Here is an 18,526-nt window from a genome sequence, read left to right as displayed (position 1 = left end):
TTGACATATTATAGTTAACGGTTTTTAAAGTGGGAATTTTGGATACTTCTTTTTATCACTCCATAAATCAGAAAATACTGTCAACAGCCATTAAAAAAAACAATTTTTGTCATGTTTTTAGGAATAAAATGTTCTGTAAAACAGGCTATGAATGCTATACGAACAAACCCCTCTGTAAAAACCTTCAGAATATAGAGAGGAATGAAACTGGAAAGTTTTGGTGGATGTAAGTGCTACTGAAGTGGAGAAAAACCTTATTGTAAAATTCCATACATTTTGCAAGACACCACAGGTGAACAACATATGTAACTAAAAGATATCATGAAACTTCCCCAGTTGTTTACTTACATTAAGACAATCATTTTTTTTGTATGTGTAGCAATGCTGTACGTAGTGTTACGGAGTAAAATGGTGATGTTTAGAAGCCAAGAGGGCGCTGCCCAGTAGAGCCATAAGAGATAGTGCATATTATTATGGCTTTAGAAGCAGACTCTATGGCATGCCAATGTTTTTAGCTCCCTTGTTGTACAGCTGACTCACAGAAAAGTTCCCCCACTTGCCTTTAGATAGTTCTTTTTTAATGCAAATGTTAGTGCTTTTAGGGTTTGTGAATTGTATTTTATTTCTATTTGTGTCTCTGTCTGCAACTTTGTGTTCTCGCTGCTGACCGTCTTGGCCAGGTCTCCCTTGGAAAAGAGGTTCTTAATCTCACTGGGACTAACCTGGTTAAATAAAGGTTAAATAAAACAGAAAGTTTTCTGAAATGTTACGTTTAAATACGCGAATGAGTGCATTATCTAATGCTAACTTTTGGTGAATTTAGGAGAAATCTACAGACAGAATAAACACCTAAATGTGTTATTTTGGACGTTTTCTTTCCGCTCGTCTGAAAGAAGACATGTTGTGGAAGCAAAATTTCAAAATAGAGCCAGTGCATGAAAAAAAGTCTCTCCTTAAAGCGGTATAATGAAAACTAGAACAAGTACAACAAGGTGGAGACAACATGGACGCTTTTTTTTTCCTGTTTCTGAATACACAGAATAAATTTACATTACTTTTTTCTTCCAATAAAACAACTGGAGGGGCAGGTAAATACTAATCCAGTAGGTGGCAGAAAGTTACCTTAGTAACAATGTCTACAATTCAATCATTAATTGGTCTGACATGTTTTGCAGCGAGAAGATCTATTTGACCTCTCTGCTCAACTGTCACTTATAAATGCATCATAATTTACACGGTGTATGATATCATCTTTAACATTATTGTTGTGTAGATTCACAGCTATTGAGTGTTAATTATTTATTCTTATGCCCATGACAAGAGAGAAACACTTCATGGTCTTTGTTCTTTACCTTGATATTCCTCTCGTCTCTCCAATGTATAATTACTCCTGATGTCATGGCAGCCTGGCCTTTGGTCCTCGTCGTCTTCCTTCATCATGTAGTCGCAGGCTGTAAAAGATATTTTGCAATAAAACACATTACAGGAAGTCACTGTGGGAGTGTAACAAAGGTGATATGCTCAAAAGAAGAAAAACAGGGAGAAAAGAGTAAAAGCAAAATGCTTAAAAACATGAAGACATGACTGTGCAGAAATGTTCTCTACAAAGTTTAAAGTCATTTCAGGTTTGTGTTTGTCAGTGTAGCTGTGTTGGAAGTTTTACACTCCTAGGGCATACACTGCATTTATCAACACCCAAAATTAAAACACCTTTATTTGTTTTTTTAACAGATGTACTGTTATGCTGTTGCAATAAAAGCACAAGACACTACTGTAAATAGCTCTTTGATAACAGCTTGACAGTTGTGTAGCTGCGGAGTTCTTTTTGTTGTCAATGCCGCGTATCTAAATAAAGTCACAGACAACTATTAAAATACTTGTCTTTTCTCAAAGCGAAGGCCTTTGTTTTAATCATGAAAGACCAATAAATGATGCTTGTTTTGAAACATTGAGTTTGTCTATGAATATCAACAAAGAAAAAGCCTTTAAAAATGGATTCTTACTGCCAAAAAAAGGCAACTGGAAAGCACAACATCATGTTTCGTCTACATATATACATTATATTTTTATATCATTGCAATGTAGATGTGACGTTTATTGATTAATGCACATTGTAGAGGATCTTTGTACACAATGCTGAAAGAAATTCATCACTACAAATGTGGAGACATTCACCTTGTTTACTTTTAAGCCTATAATAACAAATGATGTATAAAAGCTCTATAGCAGGTTTTCCTGTTTTCACATCCTGGTAATGTCACTGTTTAATTCACTAGCTGACACTGGGACTCCTCCTCCTCCTCCTCCTCCTCCTCCTCCTCCTCAGGTAGACACACAACTCCATCAGTTCTCTCCTCATCCTCACTCCAAACTGCATGACTTGGAGACGTCAACTCTGCCTGGCTGCTCTGAATTTGACTATTCGCCTCGACGGTACGTAGCTTTAATACAACTCGGATGGAAATAGAGATTGTCAGAGAGCTTTCATGAGATTTGTGTATGTTTTTAAGAGTTAATGTTTAAAGTTAAACTCCTGTTTGTGCTCTATTGTAGAGCCAATCAGCTGTATTTTATAGCTCTCTTGGATCTTTTTTTGCCTCTTAGTTTCTTCTTCATGCACTGGTGAGATAAGTTAAGATCAGAATCAATACAAGGAATTTGACTGTTTTTTTTTGCAGCTTTCTCAATGTACTTAGACAGAACAGAAATAACAGAATAAAGAATATCATAATAAAAATAATATATACAAGTCAAGTGTTCAGGAGTTGTAAACAAAACCAATAGTGCAAAGAAATAAATACTGGATGGATATACGTGGACTAGATGATTATGTACATTATGTACATGTGGAGATGTCTATATACTCTATGTACAGTGAGTAGGATCAATATTTACAGTGACAGGTATATACATATTATAATATGTACATAAAGTGACAGATGATATGTACATATTACAGAAAAATGTGCATTAAAGACTGTAAGAATTATAGTCTATGAGAGCAGCGGTGGATATTTGGTGTTACAGGGTTAATTGACAGTGTATGACTGATCAAGTGTTCATCAGATAGATGGCCTGAGGGAAGAAACTGTTCTTGTGTCTTGTTGTTTTGGCAAAGATAAAAAAGTTAAGATCAAAAGTTGGCTTTGAAAAACTCAGTGCAAGCCTTCCTGGATGTTCATGAAATGCCAATAAGAAGCCACAGATACATTTACTGACTATATACTGTGTCATATAACACTGATTTGAGAAAAGTGATAATGCACGATAACTCTCATATATGCATATCAAAAAAATATTTGCATGTATAGTAAATGACACTTTCATTTAGGAGCCTGCTGCAAACTTACAGTATGTTAAGGTGTCAATATGATTTGTGCATGAGTCTTGGATGATTTTGATGTCCATAAATTGGTATTTTTAAATGTAAATTAACTGAAATAGTGATGCTTTTTTTGCTGCTTCCACTCACATGCACCTAAATTCTTGCATGGAAAATCACAGATTTAATAACTTTATCTAGTCTGAGGTTCTGTAAATTGCATTTATAGAATTTAATTTAATTTTATAGATTTGAAACCTTGCATTGTTTATTTCAGTTGTGCAAAGGAATATCTTTTTTATTGTATTTTTTTTATTTCTCTTAGTATGTCCAGCACCTCAAAAAGCATGTCCATCACGTCTTTGACGCAAAGACACACAAATTTAGCAATGATGCTGAACTGTTTCTACAGTGTTTGCAGTTTATTTAGAGTTGACTGGTTTTTCCTTTCAGGACCTGAGCTGGGATGCCTGAGTCTCCTCTCAGTCCCACGGCAGCCCGTCAAACCCCAGCCAGCAGCCTCCTCAGTCACACAGACACCGGCGCCGGAGAGAGAGTAGCTAATGGGGACTCCTGCAGTGGAGTGAGTGGAGAAAACTGGCAGAGTCTACACCATAAACAGGTATCTTCATCCTATACTCCTCAACCACCCCCTCAGCCTCCTCTTCATAAGTGGGAAATAGAACATTCTTAGGCAAACAGACGTCAAGAGGAAAATACTCGCACGTCAGCTCCCTTATTGGACGTCCTCTTGACAGGACGCCGAACCCCGGAGCCTGCAGCTCTGTTGACAGTGGCGAGGATTTCATATGAGATCTGATCCGGGTTGGGGAGTTGACACGCAGAACTATGTTTGTCCTTCATTATTAGTTTGGGAGTGAGAGCCAGGGAGGAATAATTGTCCACAGACCTGGGCCAAACAGATGCAAGTGAAAGGCAAATAAGCATGACCCAACATCATTTTATGGTTGTCTGTTGTGATTCCATCTCTGGGAATCTTAATCTAGGGGAACAATGGAACAACAAGATAATGAACGCAGGCTGGTCAACGCCATTTCCTTCAGTCTGTCCTCACGTCTTGTCAGTTTTGCTCTGCCTTTTTTTCTCTTAATTCACTTTCTAAACCTGCACAAGACATTCAACTTGTGGCCCTACAAAAAACATTGGCTCTATCCATTGAAAAGGGGTCTGCAACCGTGTGAGCTGAATTTGTAAACATTATTTTTTGGGTAATTTTCAGCAAATATGACAATAGTAAGTGACAATGTCATAACGCCACCGATGCAACGCTGTCAGAATGCGATTCCAGTCTTCAAAACATAATAATGACTTGAGATATGAAAGTTTTTAAACCTGCAAACTCTGCAAAATGTTACAAATGAAGATAATTTTTTACAGTGAATACTGGTTCTCTCTGATAACTAAAGAGAAGGAACTCCATCTGGAATGTATTTCTATTCAAACTGTAGCATCCAATCCAGTGATTTGTAAAGCGATGATAATGATGAATGGTACCTGTGTATCGATACTGTGGAAAATGAGTATTGAAAACGTTTCAAATATTCAGTATTGATACTTCGATATTTTTGACAACACTACTATATACACAATAAGATTCAGGAAAGATACAAAAAGTGTAAGACTAGGGCTGCATCTAGCAATTGTTTTTATTATCAATCAATCTCTTCAGTATTTTTTATAATCAATCAATTAACAATTTAATCCATAAATTGTCAGAAAATCTCAATTTTCCAGATCCCAAAGTGACCTCTTTAAACTGCTTGTTTTGCCTCACTAAAAATGTTGGAGAATTTAAGAGGTAGTGGTGGGGGGAGGACATTAGGTGAGTAAAAGTATCGTGTGCATTTTACACACAGAGGTGATTTTTTATTAGACATACTCGGTTTATTGTGGTGCACCCACTAGTTAGTTTTGTTCATTTTGGCCAAGCCACTTTGTCCTGTTCCCCTCACTTTTAAAGAACCTTGTATGTGTATTTAAATACTGAAAATATTCAAATAAATGTGATTTATATTAGACACACTAGGCTGGTGCACCCACTGTAATGTTGATTGGTTAGGTGTTTGGTTTATAGAGTTTAGTTAGGTGAGTTGAGTTTAGTTATTTTTGTTTTGGTCATTTTAGCAAAGCCACTTTGTCCTGTTCCCCTCACATTTAGAGAACATTTTTGTGTGTGTGTGTATTTAAATACTGCAAATATTCAGATAAATGCTGCACATTTTCTGCTTATTCCACCACCTTCTCTTTCCTCTTTATTTTGTCTGATTTTTGTGACCGTCTCTGGTTCCTTTAGTCCAAAAAATATATTAAATTTGAGAAAAATATAAAAGCAGGAAAGCAGCAAATCATCACATTCATTTATAACTCAAATTTAAAATTGACCATTTGTTTTGGCTGACGACTAATCAATTATAGGGCTCTATATTGGCAAGAATCTGGCGATACATTTCGATTTTTAGGAAAACGGTCACAGTATAAAGAACACACCACCATATGCATAAAATCTGAGTAAAAAAATCCAACATCATAGCACTACTCTGAAAGGGCACATACACTGAGCAGGTGCAATATATTCTATATTTTCTAACACCCCCAATCAATTAATCGGCCTGATTGTTAAATAAGACCAAATCATACATGTCTACAAGCGATGCAGACTGTTACACCTGCTGTGCCAAAGTGTGAATTCATCATCTAATTTCCACTGTTCTTAACCTCAGTCTGGTTGAAACACAGAAGGTGTATTATCTCAAAGGACTGACAACAAAAAAATGACAAACTTGAGGTCCCTGATGTTCCTCTTTCATTACATCCTGCAAGATATTACTCCAATATAGACACAAGGCTTCACTGAAACCTGTGAAGAACATCAGGTTACACTCTTTATACATGTCTGCTAGACAGCAAGTGGCATTTTTATATGTAGAAAAAAAGAGATATTGTTTTATTATATTTTCTATAAAAATCAATTGACAGCATTCATATTATTTTTTTTAGCAGTGTTTGTAATACAACATGTTGAATTTGTAAGTGTTGTTTCTTAATGCATTCATGGCCTCGGTTTGAATACAAAAGGAGACAACCACTCTCTGTTATCTGCCGCGCAATCCGTAACAGTGCAGATCAGTTATTATTCTGTGAGTGTTTGCCTTTATTAATACCCATACACTTCTATTAGGAGTCACAACAAGCATGTAATTGTGTTGCTAATTAACTGCTCAGCCTATCTCCCAATCTCATTTAGGGTCAATGACACAATCCAGCATGATGATGTTCACAAAAGGTTGACAGCGCTGTTTTGTAATTGGATTGGAAAGATTTCCTATTCGATGGTTATTAGCCTGCTGTTTAACACCTGACACTCGCCTTCTGTCTCACTCACTACTCCTCTTGCATTCACTCTGTCTGCACACTGAGCTCCTTCATCCTTTTATCCTGACTCTTCCTCTTGAAGGTCTTTCTGGCTATGATGGCTCCTCAGCAGATGCAGCAGCTCCTGACCCCCAACCAGCTGCAGGCTCTGATCCACCAGAAGCAACAAGCCCTTCTGCTACAGCAGGTATGCATGAACTACTAACACTAATAGAGGTAGTACTACTACTGCTAACAATAATAATGATGCACTGCACCCTGGTTTACTGGACTATACCTGTAGAATAAAGTTTGAGTTTGAGTAACTAAAGTGAGTGAATGCAATATAACATTAATATTAGCCATAGGTGTGTTAATTACCTAACCTTAGTTAGTTAGTTGTCCTCATACAGTAAGTTGAAACTCAGGTAACGTTACTTTAAGTTCAAACAATAGCCTAGTAGCTTAGAGCCATCAAGGTAAGCTAATTGGTCTGCTAAGGTATCTAATTGGTCAGTTAATGTTATAGTAAACTAATTGGTCTTTGTATTAATTCCCTTATTTATTTACTCACTCTTCTTCCCTTTTATTTATGTTTATTTGTATTATTTTTTAAATGTATTTATTTTTTATTTATTTATTCATGCATATATTTTGTATTTATTTATCTTTGCATTTATATATACTGTATGTATATACAGTATATATATATACTGTATATATATGTATATATATATGTATTTATATATCTATTTTCAAATTAATGTATTTATCTTTGTATTTATGCATTTATTAATTAATTTATTTATGCAGTTAAGGTAAACTAATTGTTAGCTAGCAAACTAAAATAAATAAACTAAAAGAATACTTTATTTATTTATTTATTTATTTTGATTAACATTGACTTTAGTTACTACCTAACCTTCCAACTTCAATTTATTAATAATTAGCCTTATAATTAAACTTATAATAATAATATAATAATAATAATAATAATGTATTTTAAGCTAAAAATAAATTTTGGTTTAAAGGCAGACATAGTGGGATTTTCTCTCTGCCCTCTGCTTGTATTTTCTCCTTTTGCTGTGTTCGGGACGTTTTTTGGCGTCAACTTCTATAAAAACGTAGCGACCAGGTGCCAGATCGTAATCACGCATAAAAGAGGAAGCTACAAAAATGTGCTGAAAAAACACAGATACGGCGAGGTGAAACGGACAAAGCTTGTTTCAAAACGAGAGTGAATCTGGGTAAGCTTCACTTTCTGGCGAGCGCTGTAACCGCTGTCGTGTGCTTCTGATGTCGTTGAGCCGGGGAGGAGGGGCCAACTTTGAATGTTGTGGTTACAAACTGGAACCGACAAATCCTACTCGCTCTGCCTTTAAGTTCCTTTGTCTTTTAATCATTTATTCTATTTAATATATTCAACTGTTTCACTTATTTCACTGTAAGTTGTTTGAGAGTGAGGTAAATGTCTATAATAATAATAATAATAATAATAATGTTATAATAATGGTCCATCACTATTTTTCTAGCAACATCTGAAAGAGTTTTACAAGAAGCAACAACAACAGATTCACCTGCAGCTGCTTCAACAAAAGCCCAGCAAGAAAGTCAAAGAGGTAAGTAAAGAGGTTGTGGTCTGTTTTTTAAATTCTATTTATATATTTTTTTTCAGTTTATTTGACTGGCTTTGCACTAAAGTTTAAATACATATTTATGGAGGACGTAACCTGCCAAAATAAGAAAATAAATAAATAAATGACCCAATAAATAAAAAATAAATAAATACATACGTCATTAAACAATTTGACATAAATTGATATTTCTGTTTTAATTTGCTTCTTTATTTATTTACCTTTGTAGTAATTCCCTTATTTATTACTTTTTAATTTTTCCCTTTTATTTATATGTGTTTATTTTTATATATTTATTTTTTTATTTATTTTTGCATTTATTTATTCATGCATTTTTTATTTATGCATTTATTTTTTATTTATTTTTAAATGTATTTATTTATATATTTATTTATATATTTATACATTTATTAATTAATTTATTTATGCACGATCTTTTGCATTTCACCCATTATTTATTTCCCCAAACTTATTTATTTCTGTATTCTTTACTTAACACATTTCTTTTTACATTTCTGCTTATGATTTTGGCAGGTTCCGTCCTCATGCATATTGGCGTAAAAGCTGTTATGAGTAAGATAAATAAAATGTAATAAATTAAGCAATTTAGTGGCCTGTAGGTGACACAAATAATGAAAACATAGGAAGTGTTCAGATGTTTATGTGCTTTGTCACTTGCTTTTGGGATTTGAAAACAATGATTTCTAGCCGAAGTGAAGTGAATTGTTGAAGGATGTCTTTACAGATGCAGTATATGCCACTGATTTTAGTCTAGGATCAATGCCTAGACAACTACCAGGAGAAAGTAAAGTGTGAGCAGAGTTTTACATCACCTTTCTGTTGAAATTGTCTCTCTTGGTCCTCCAGCTCCCTGCACAGCAGCTTGTGTTCCAGCAGCTCCTCCAGCTCCAGCAGCAGCTCCTCCGGGTTCAGAGACCGGTCCTGTCCTCTCCAGGTCACTATGTCTCCTCTCCCTCAGTAGCAGTAGTGTCTGTTGATAGCAATGGTGATGTCAGCTGTTTCATTTTAATGTACTGTGTTTGCATTTTCTGTACAGTATCTGTGTTTTTAGTGCTGTGATCAGAGCATGTTTTAGGTTAAAATTGACGGTAAGGTTACTATAGTATGTGGCATCATATCACAAGGACACAAAAAGAGTAGGGCTGTCAAAGTTAACGCGATAATAACGCAGCCAAGCAAATTTGTTTTAACACCACTAATTTCGCAGCTTGCGATTTCGGAGGTTGTAGCGAGCTCCTTTTTAAATGCTGCAAACTTACGCTAAATTTTGTTGAGGAAAAACAGGCATGGCCATTTTCAAAAGGGGTCCTTTGACCTCTGACCTCCAGATATGTGAATGAAAATGGGTTCTATGGGTACCCACGAGTCTCCCCTTTACAGACATGCTCACTTCATGAGACATGCCCACAGCCCTAAACAATAGACAAACACAGACATGCATCTGATAAGGTTTTGTCACAGAGACCTCCACACAGGAAGATTTGTTTCTTGTTGATTTTACAATTACAGTTACATAACCGCACTAAACTCTAAAGAGACGATGATGAAAGCGAAACCTAAAAGTAGAAAACTGATCCTTGCTCATATTCAAGCTGTGATAATTATTCCTGGATTACAGTGAAGAGGTCACACGAGGTCACGCTCTCCTCGTTTCTGCCCTCAAGCTTTGAGTTGCGACTGAGTGTGAATGTGGAGCACAGACGGTTTGAACAGCACAAAAACAAATAAATATCATAATTCGAGAATAATCTGCCACTCAGCTGCCTCTAACGTACAACATGACAACGAAAACGCTCAGATTTACAATATACTGTATGTGTCTTTTAGCTGGTTTCAGCCCTGCAGAGATGCAGCAGATGTGGAAAGAGCTCACAAACGGAATAACGAATGAAGATAAAACCACATCGAAGGGCAGCCAGGACTCTTCTGCTAACAACATCATGTCAACTAAAGTCACAGGGAGGCAGACCGGTGACCGGCAGTCTTCTTCTCCTCGCAGGGCAGAATGGTACGATCTGTCTGTCTGTTGGTGCTGTAAACTGATAGTGAGAACTGTTTCTCTCTAAACATCAAAGTCTTGTCATGTGCAGACGTTTCATTTGTCTCAAGGTGCGGGCGAGGAGCTGTTTGCTTTCGAGACTAATTCCCCTCGGGGACGATACATTTCGTCTTGTTTGTTTGCTTTGTGTTCCACCGCCAGCAAAGAATATTAAGTTTATATGATACACGTCCCAAATCAAAAGTAAATAGTTCTCCATTTGTTTTTCACTTGCTCCCCTCCACCTCTCTCTGTCATTTTTCTGCCACCTGAAAAGAAAAACAAAACACGCTTATGTCTGTTTTATTGCTGCTTTGCTCTCGTTTTGTGTGCTGTTGTCTGGCTGCTAATTATTATGACAATAATCTCACTCTAGTGCTGTGAAAGCTGATCGCGCTGCCACGCATGCTCTCTACGGTCACGGTGTGTGCAACTGGCCCGGATGTGAGTCGGTGTGTGAAAACTTCAGCCAGTTCATCAGGTAGGTTTTAACTCCATCGTACAGAAATGTTTTCTGACTCTTTGCACTGTTCTGTTTTTTAAGCAGGGCTGCAACTAAGGATCATTTTCATTGTCGATTAATCCGTCGATCATTTTCTCGATTAATCGATTAGTTGTTTGGTCTATAACATGTCAGGAAATGTTGATCAGTGTTTCCCAAAGCCCAAGAATACTTTACTGTCGTAGAGGAGTCAAGAAACCAGAAAATATTCACATTTAAGAAGCTGGAATCAGAGATTACAGACTTTTCTTTCTTAAGAAAATGACTCTGAACCAATTAATCAATTATCAAAATAGTTGGCGATTAATTTAATAGTTGACAACTGATCGATTAATCGTTGCAGGTTAATTTAAAGGAATACTCCAGTGGAAATCTTTTCAGTATCTAATACTCCTGTAGGCTTGAAAGATGGCTCTGAAATGTTTGTATTCCCAGCTTTATCGTTACATTCACGTCAATCTCAGAGATATGCATCCATTGTTCTGAAAGATAAATCTCTGGTGATCTTTGAAAAACCCAGTAGGTCGGTTAACAACACCTACTGCTGCTTGTAAGGTATTTTCTGAATCATCAAGAACTCTTCTAAACATCTGGATAACAATTATTCTGTCCACCGCACAATAATTAAATTATTTAACCTGTTTGTGAAGTTGCAATTTTTCTTGCTCACTTTACAAGACGCAAGAAAAATACAAACACATGACAATATAAAAATAATGGAAAGTAACATTAAGATAGATAAAATAACTTTTTTAATTTGACATGACATATGTCATTCCCGGCTACCACCATTGTTTGGATGGGAAATAGAGTCGTAACTTGGGAACCTTGGATAAAAATCATATTCATTGTGCAGCAGACGGAATATTATTTTATTGAGACGGACAGGAGAGTATTTGAGGATTCTGGGAATACTTTCAAAAATGTTTGTTAAATGACTTTTTTTTTTTTAAAAAAAAACTGATGCTTATCTCAGTGACTTAAACGTAAGGATAAAACATAAGAGGCACAATCTGGAGCTAAAATATCAGTCAGCTTAGATTCACAGTTACAAATGTATTTCAATGGTGAAAAAACCCCAAAACAAAACAAACATGTCATATCCAAACATCCATAGAAACTTAAGCATAATCCACTTCTATGCTGTTGATGCATATGTTCAGTATGCTTCAAATCATTAAATTCATTTCTGTGTGAATGGTCTGAATGAAGTTTCCATAAATGTTTTTTTACCATGACTCCGGGTCACCATTGGAAGCCATTGTAGCTGCTAGCAGACTATTCAGAGTATCTGATACTCAATATGCAGATTCTTAGACAGGCATTTGGTTAACCTTTACGCACCAGGCCTGCACTTTATGTATTCATTGTGTACTGTGTTTTTTCACTTAACTATACTATGTACACGTGGCTCATGTGGTCACTTACATTTTATATGATTTCCTTCTTGTATGTTTAATTCCCTTGTTAAGCACTTTGTGAGTCATGTATGTGAAAAGTAATATAAATGCATCTTACTTGTGTGTTTCAGGCACTTAGGCAGCGAGCACACTCTGGACGACAGAAGCACGGCGCAGTGCCGAGTCCAGATGCAGGTGGTTCAGCAGCTGGAGCTTCAGGTACGTAGGCACGAGTCCTGTAAAGACGTCCAACAACAGAAGTTAGACCTGCTGCTTGGATGTGAGCGTGTAAACCTGTCCTGTGCTTGTTTGGGTCAAACACAGAAAATTGGAATTTGAGCAGCAATATTAGTCTGCAACACTGGATTCTTTTTCCTGAGTTTTCACAAAACTTCCAACACCGTCTTGCTCGTGTTAAATATTCATGTAAAGTTCTGCCAACACTGCCTCCTTCCTGATGTTTGACAGAGCAGGAAAATGTACTTTGCAAAAAAATGTGTTTTGGTTCACAGCATTCCATTTCAACAATGTGTGTTCAGTGATTTCCTCTCCCTCCCTTCATCTCCTCTAACAGCTCTGCAAAGAACGGGAGCGTCTGCGAGCGATGATGGCTCACCTGCATCTGCCGTCTTTAGAGTCTCAGTCCATCTCTGCACCTGCGAGTCTGCAGTCGCCACGATCTGATACGACCGCTGACCCACACGGTCTTCAGGTAGATATGGTGTGCGGGCGGTGACAGCTGTGTGAACAACAGAGGCAAAGCAAATGAGCCGTAAACTGAATTGAGCTGTAAGCAAAACTCTAAATATGTGGTCTGGCTGCAACCTCATCTTCTGTAGCTCTGATGAAGATACAGCCAGCCTGTAATCTACCTGGTGAACTTTTACAGTTGGATGAGTTGCAATAAATATGTTGGCATTTTCTTAGAAACAAAAAAAAATGAGATGAGGGTCAGAAATATTTTTGAACTCCTCAGAAAAATGATGTCAGAACGGATCACAAATGCATTTCATTTTGCATCTTTTGTACCATAACTCTCAAATTACCTTTCCTTTGCTGAGATTTCCATCCTTATTGAGTGTGACTCTCACAGCACACTTCCTTTCCTTTCGGTGCCCAGATGTTGGTACCAGGTGTCTGCTGCCGTTGTGTTTTCAGACAGCAGACATGCTCTCATAATGTGTGAAGCTAATCAGATGTTAATCTTGCAAATATTGCACCATAATCACAACACTCACCAAACAATTTCACCCTATAATTAACAATAATTGGCTTCCTTCTTCTTGCCATATTAGTGGAATCACCTCTGAGGAGGCGAATCAAATCGCTCTGTTACACTCTGTTGAAGATCTCCCCACTCCCACTCTGTTTTTGTTTCAGTGTTTTTCATCCCACTCGTTCCTTTGTTAACTTTAGATCATCTGTTCGTGTTGCTCTCAGCTCAGCTCAGTCGCTGCCACCGACAACCTGCCCTCGCTGAGCCCGTCAGACTCGCCCCGAGTGTCCCCACGACCTCCGGCCCCTCTTGGCACCACATCCCAGGGGAGTGAAGAAGAGTCACCCACTCATACATCATCATGTGCCGGGGCCATAAGACATCGCCATCACCCTTTGGTCTTCTCGCTGTCCTCAGGTAAACCAAATACTGTAATCGCCAATTATTTTGATAATCGATTAATCAGTTTGAGCATTTTTTTACGAAAAGAAAAAGTAAAAATTCTCTGATTCCGGCTTCTTGAATGTGAATATTTTCTGGTTTCTTTACTCCTCTATGATGGTAAACTGAATATCTTTGAGTTGTGGACAAAACAAGACATTTGAGGAAGTCGTCTCAGGCTTTGGGAAACGCTGATCGACATTTTATAAACCAAACGCCTAATCGATTAATCGAGAAAATAATCAACAGATTAATTGACAGAAAATAAATACTTCATATGACATTTTCCACTTACTATGATCTGTCTTGTTTCAGAAAATGAATATGAGCTCTACAAGAATACCGACATCAGACCACCTTTCACCTACGCAACACTGATAAGACAGGTACAGTCTATGAACTGGAATAGAGATTATTTGTTTCTTTATTTAACTTTAAAAAGCTGCGGTCGATAACTTTGAGCAAATACCCCCAAACCACATTAACCAGCTCTGACTGGGGGGGATCCCGAGGCGTCCCCAGGCCAGTGTGGAGGTATAATCTCTCCACCTAGTCCTGGGTCTTCCCTGTGGCCTCCTCCCAGCTGGTCGTGCCTGGAACACCTCCCTAGGGAGGCGCCCAGGGCAAACATCCACAGAAAATTATTGTCAACAATTTTGATAGTCGAATGCACCAAATCTCCTTGTTCAAGAGTCTTAAATATGATTATTTGCTGGCTTGCTTTGTGGCCTATGATAAAAACTGAATATCTTTGTGTTTATCAAACAAAAAAAGGGATTTAAAGAGGTCAACTTCGGCTATTTTATGACATTTCTGACATCAAAAGATGGATTGGATAATGGATTAATCATGAAAGTACTTGGCAGATTAATCGATAAAGAATCTTCTCCTTTGTGTCGTTGAGATGATTACTGTTCTTTTATCCTAAAAATGGCAGTCGATTAACAGAACTAGAAACTAAAAAGAATCAAAGTTGAGACTGAGCGACTGTCTCCTCCTCCCTTGGATCAGAAGTGAAAAAGTCAGAGCTTTAATTTGATCCTGTAATGTGCTACAGTTTCTTTTTCTATCTTCAGGCTATTATGGAAACATCAGACATGCAACTAACACTCAACGAGATATACAACTGGTTTACACGGACGTTTGCTTATTTCAGACGCAACGCTGCCACTTGGAAGGTATCACACCCCTCTCTCAGATAATTAACTGTGTGATCCCAGTGTGGTGTCATACCTGATTTATGCAGCGTGTATCCAGTAATACATCTCCTTCACTCTGATTTTCTCTGGATCAGAACGCAGTACGCCACAACCTGAGCCTGCACAAGTGTTTTGTGCGTGTGGAGAATGTGAAAGGAGCCGTGTGGACGGTGGACGAGGTGGAGTACCAGAGGAGGAGATCCCAGAAGATCACAGGGTACGATGGAGATGACTTCCTGTTTATCACAGCGCCGGTATCAGGCAGCCTTCCTGTCTGTGCTGGTCCCAGGGTATCTGCACATATTTCAAGTCAAATATAATGATATTAAAGACATGTCTTTAATTCGTCCGAGACAATAAATGATACCATTTAATTGGCAAAACCTGTGGAAGCAAAGACACTCAAGGGTTTCCTGTCTTTGCTTCAGCATTCAAGTAGGAAAAACTCTGAAAAACTTTTTTCTTCTGCCTCTACTGGGTTTAACACGGATCACGTTTCAAGTTTAAAGTTATTTATCATCAAATGCACAACAATTACAGAGGCAGTTGTTGGCAATGAAAATCTCGGGTCTCAAGTTCCCTCCAACAAAGCTAATTAAATATGTATAAAAGTAAATCAATAAGTAAAGTAAAAAACAAAATAAAAATGAGAATCTAAGACATAAAATAGTGCAAGTCAGAAAATATGCCATAAATAAATATGAAATATTTAATATTACTATTTTATAGTAGACAGCAATTGCAAATGAATAAGCTGAATGTAATGAAGAGTATGTATATATAAATATATATACAGTATATACTCATTATCATGGCAGTAAGTGTAGGTGTATTGACTAATATTCAGTGGAGTGTCGGCTATTTAACATGCAAATAAATCCTTGCAAATTGCCATTGTTGTGAGTAGTAGGGGTGTCACAATATAGTGGTATTGACGATAGCTGTGATATTCTAAAGATGAAATATTGATATCCTGTTAACAATATGCATATGATAATATCGTGTAAATAATCCAGCACCTCTTAAATAATTGTATAAATATAGTTATAGTTACAGACTCTGGAGATGCATTGTTTCCCGAAATGTTATTTCTTATTATTAAATATCTACAGTATGACAAGTGAAGAGGACAGTGTGCGGGAGTGTTTTTGTTCTATATTATTGACCTGAGGTCTTCCTCTACGCACCTGTCGACCTGTAAAAGTTCTGCTCTTTAACACAGTGGTGTCAAAACGGATCACAGATACTTAAAAAATCAGTTTATGAAAAAAGGTCTAAAAACCTAGACAATAAACAACTGTCAAGTCATGTCATCACGATATCCATAAAAAATTTGAAAAAAATAATAATAATAATGATATCAGTCAAATTCATCTTTAACTTTGTTTATTGTGCATATTTTTTATAATTTGTATAATTGTCTATGGTTACAGACTCTTTCTCCACCTCCTTACACTCATATTTTGAGTGTAATTAATTTGCCAAAAAAGAGAAAAAATGCACAGTAAACAAAATTAAAGATGAATTAACTGATAGCATTACTATTATTTTTTTCAAATTTTCTGTGGATATCGTGATGATATAATGGATAAAGCACAACATGAAAACTGAAAAAAAACAACTGTCTATTGTCTAGTTTTTTAGACCTTTTTTTTCATAAACTGACTTTCTAAGTGTCTGTGATCCGTTTTGACACCACCGTGTTAAAGAGCAGAACTTTTGCACCCCTGTAGGTCAACAGGTGCAGTAGGGGAAGACCTCAGGTCGATATTATAGAACAAAAAGACTCCTGCACACTGTCCTCTTTACTTGCAGTCAGAGATATTTAATAATAAAAAATAACATTTCGGTACACCGATCTGTGGAGCCAATGTGACCACTGTGTTGTCATCAAGTCATAATCCCCACAATCCTGTCTGTTGTACAGCGCTGTCCTTGGTACCCCCTTGTGTCAAAATAGGTTCCTTATTACTACAGTGGTGCACACGTTTGCTCGGTGGTAATAGGCCTCAGTAAATGAATGATAAATATGATCCTGATGACAGTTTCAAGGCTCTAGTTGAAGCTTCCTTCCTGATTGTTCAGTCCACTGAATTATTTGTCATCACAGCTGACCTTGCCTCAAACTATTGCTGTTTACCATGTTGTGGCTTGTTGAATATACATATAATAACACAGTTATTGATTTGCTTTGCCATGAATTAGACATTTAGAGTGTTTCCATTTTTTAAAATGCTAGTTACCTTGGTTATTCCACAGGAGTCCGTCGCTGATGAAAAATGTGTCCTCCAACCTTGATTTCGGGAGTGTTCTGAATGCCAGCTTGCAGGTGAGAGGACGTGTCAGAGTGCACCTTCTTGATAAACTTGATGAACTGGTTGAGGTTTGATTTCTACTTCTTTCGTTTTTGGTAGACGGCATTGGCTGAGGCGACGTCGCTGCCAGGATTCAAGAAGGAGTGTTCCAGCAGGAGTCGGACACAAGAGAACAAAGCAACAAGTAAACAAAACTTCTCTCCACGAGTCCAGCAGTGAGTGACTTTTTATTGTGACCTCCAGTAATCTGTGAAATGAACCGATGTGCTGCAGTAACTGATCATAATGTCTTTTTGTTTTTCACCTCTTGCAAGATCTCTTTTCCTTAAAGACGAAGTGCTGAATCTGAGCGACCACGAATCTCTGATGCCAACGGTGAAGCCAGCCGGTCTGCAGCACGACGTGACTGAAGATGACGAAGAGCATTTGTTTGACCTTGAATGACGAGAGAATAGAAAAGAATCAGTTACAGAGCAGTAAAGGAAGTCTTCATTTAACATTCAGGGAGGTGGACCACAGTTTATACCATCTGAACTTCATGTTCATCTTCAGTGTGTAGTGCAAGGCGGCCTGAAAATCCTCACCAAAATATTAATATTTGATGAAATACACATCCAAATTAAGATATTTTGAACGGTGGTTCATTATATGGTTCCTATACTTATGAAAACTGATTTTGTTCACATGTCTGCAGCAGTCAAATTTTGCTTTTGACATTTCAACCTTAAAGAAAAGAAAGTGGAATACAGTGCCACCTGTAGTTTTTGGGTTGGCCTATTACCTGATTATTTCCTGCTTTTCTGGTCAGCTAGAGATTTTATTTTATTTTTTAAAGAGGACCTATTATGCTTTTGCCCTTTTCCTTTAGTGTGTTATATAGTTTTTTGTGAATGTAAAAGGTCTGCAAAGTTACAAAAACCAAAGTCCTGCTCCTAAAACTGTCTGAAACGCCTTGCTTGAAGTCCCGCCTTTTCTTCCGTAACGTGGTGATGTCACCAAGTAACACATTTTACCTATAGCAGCTATAGTTTTGGCACGCCCTCAAACAAAGCTAGTTAGAGTGGAG

At 37.2% G+C, this 18,526-nt stretch overlaps 2 protein-coding genes across 2 annotated transcripts in view; one reads left to right on the top strand and one right to left on the bottom strand.

Annotated features, from left to right (window-relative positions):
• The window catches only part of ppp1r3ab (protein phosphatase 1, regulatory subunit 3Ab), a 26,437-nt gene extending 11,172 nt beyond the window's left edge, over positions 1 to 15,265 (bottom strand). The window contains exons 1-5 of the mRNA XM_037767599.1: positions 15,180 to 15,265; positions 12,906 to 13,028; positions 12,408 to 12,525; positions 9,162 to 9,319; positions 1,353 to 1,451 (exon numbers count right to left, since the gene is read on the bottom strand). Of these exons, the coding sequence (XP_037623527.1) occupies positions 1,353 to 1,440 (88 nt within the window). The 5' untranslated portion in view covers positions 1,441 to 1,451; positions 9,162 to 9,319; positions 12,408 to 12,525; positions 12,906 to 13,028; positions 15,180 to 15,265. The remainder of the gene's footprint in view (positions 1 to 1,352; positions 1,452 to 9,161; positions 9,320 to 12,407; positions 12,526 to 12,905; positions 13,029 to 15,179) is intronic.
• On the top strand, positions 3,685 to 18,526 carry LOC119487001 (forkhead box protein P2-like). The gene is made up of 15 exons (XM_037767600.1): positions 3,685 to 3,944; positions 6,798 to 6,902; positions 8,227 to 8,313; positions 9,196 to 9,334; positions 10,177 to 10,357; positions 10,764 to 10,868; positions 12,421 to 12,508; positions 12,864 to 13,001; positions 13,730 to 13,922; positions 14,262 to 14,332; positions 15,023 to 15,124; positions 15,241 to 15,362; positions 17,405 to 17,474; positions 17,560 to 17,675; positions 17,775 to 18,526. The coding sequence occupies exons 1-15, from the start codon at positions 3,789 to 3,791 to the stop codon at positions 17,902 to 17,904; spliced, it is 1,803 nt and encodes a 600-aa protein (XP_037623528.1). The 5' UTR covers positions 3,685 to 3,788; the 3' UTR covers positions 17,905 to 18,526.

This window comes from Sebastes umbrosus, chromosome 4 (assembly GCF_015220745.1).
Source record: "Sebastes umbrosus isolate fSebUmb1 chromosome 4, fSebUmb1.pri, whole genome shotgun sequence".
In the NCBI taxonomy this organism is placed as follows: domain Eukaryota; kingdom Metazoa; phylum Chordata; class Actinopteri; order Perciformes; family Sebastidae; genus Sebastes; species Sebastes umbrosus.
Note: the sequence above shows the minus strand (reverse complement) of the source record. Positions and strands in the feature narration are given on the sequence as shown.

Excerpts from the sequence above, each read along its gene's own strand:
- LOC119487001 (XM_037767600.1), top strand. The coding sequence starts at position 3,789 with ATGCCTGAGTCTCCTCTCAGTCCCACGGCAGCCCGTCAAACCCCAGCC. Across the intron at positions 12,509-12,863 it reads TTCAGCAGCTGGAGCTTCAG|CTCTGCAAAGAACGGGAGCG; the intron begins GTACGTAGGCAC and ends CTCCTCTAACAG. Across the intron at positions 13,923-14,261 it reads GGTCTTCTCGCTGTCCTCAG|AAAATGAATATGAGCTCTAC; the intron begins GTAAACCAAATA and ends GTCTTGTTTCAG.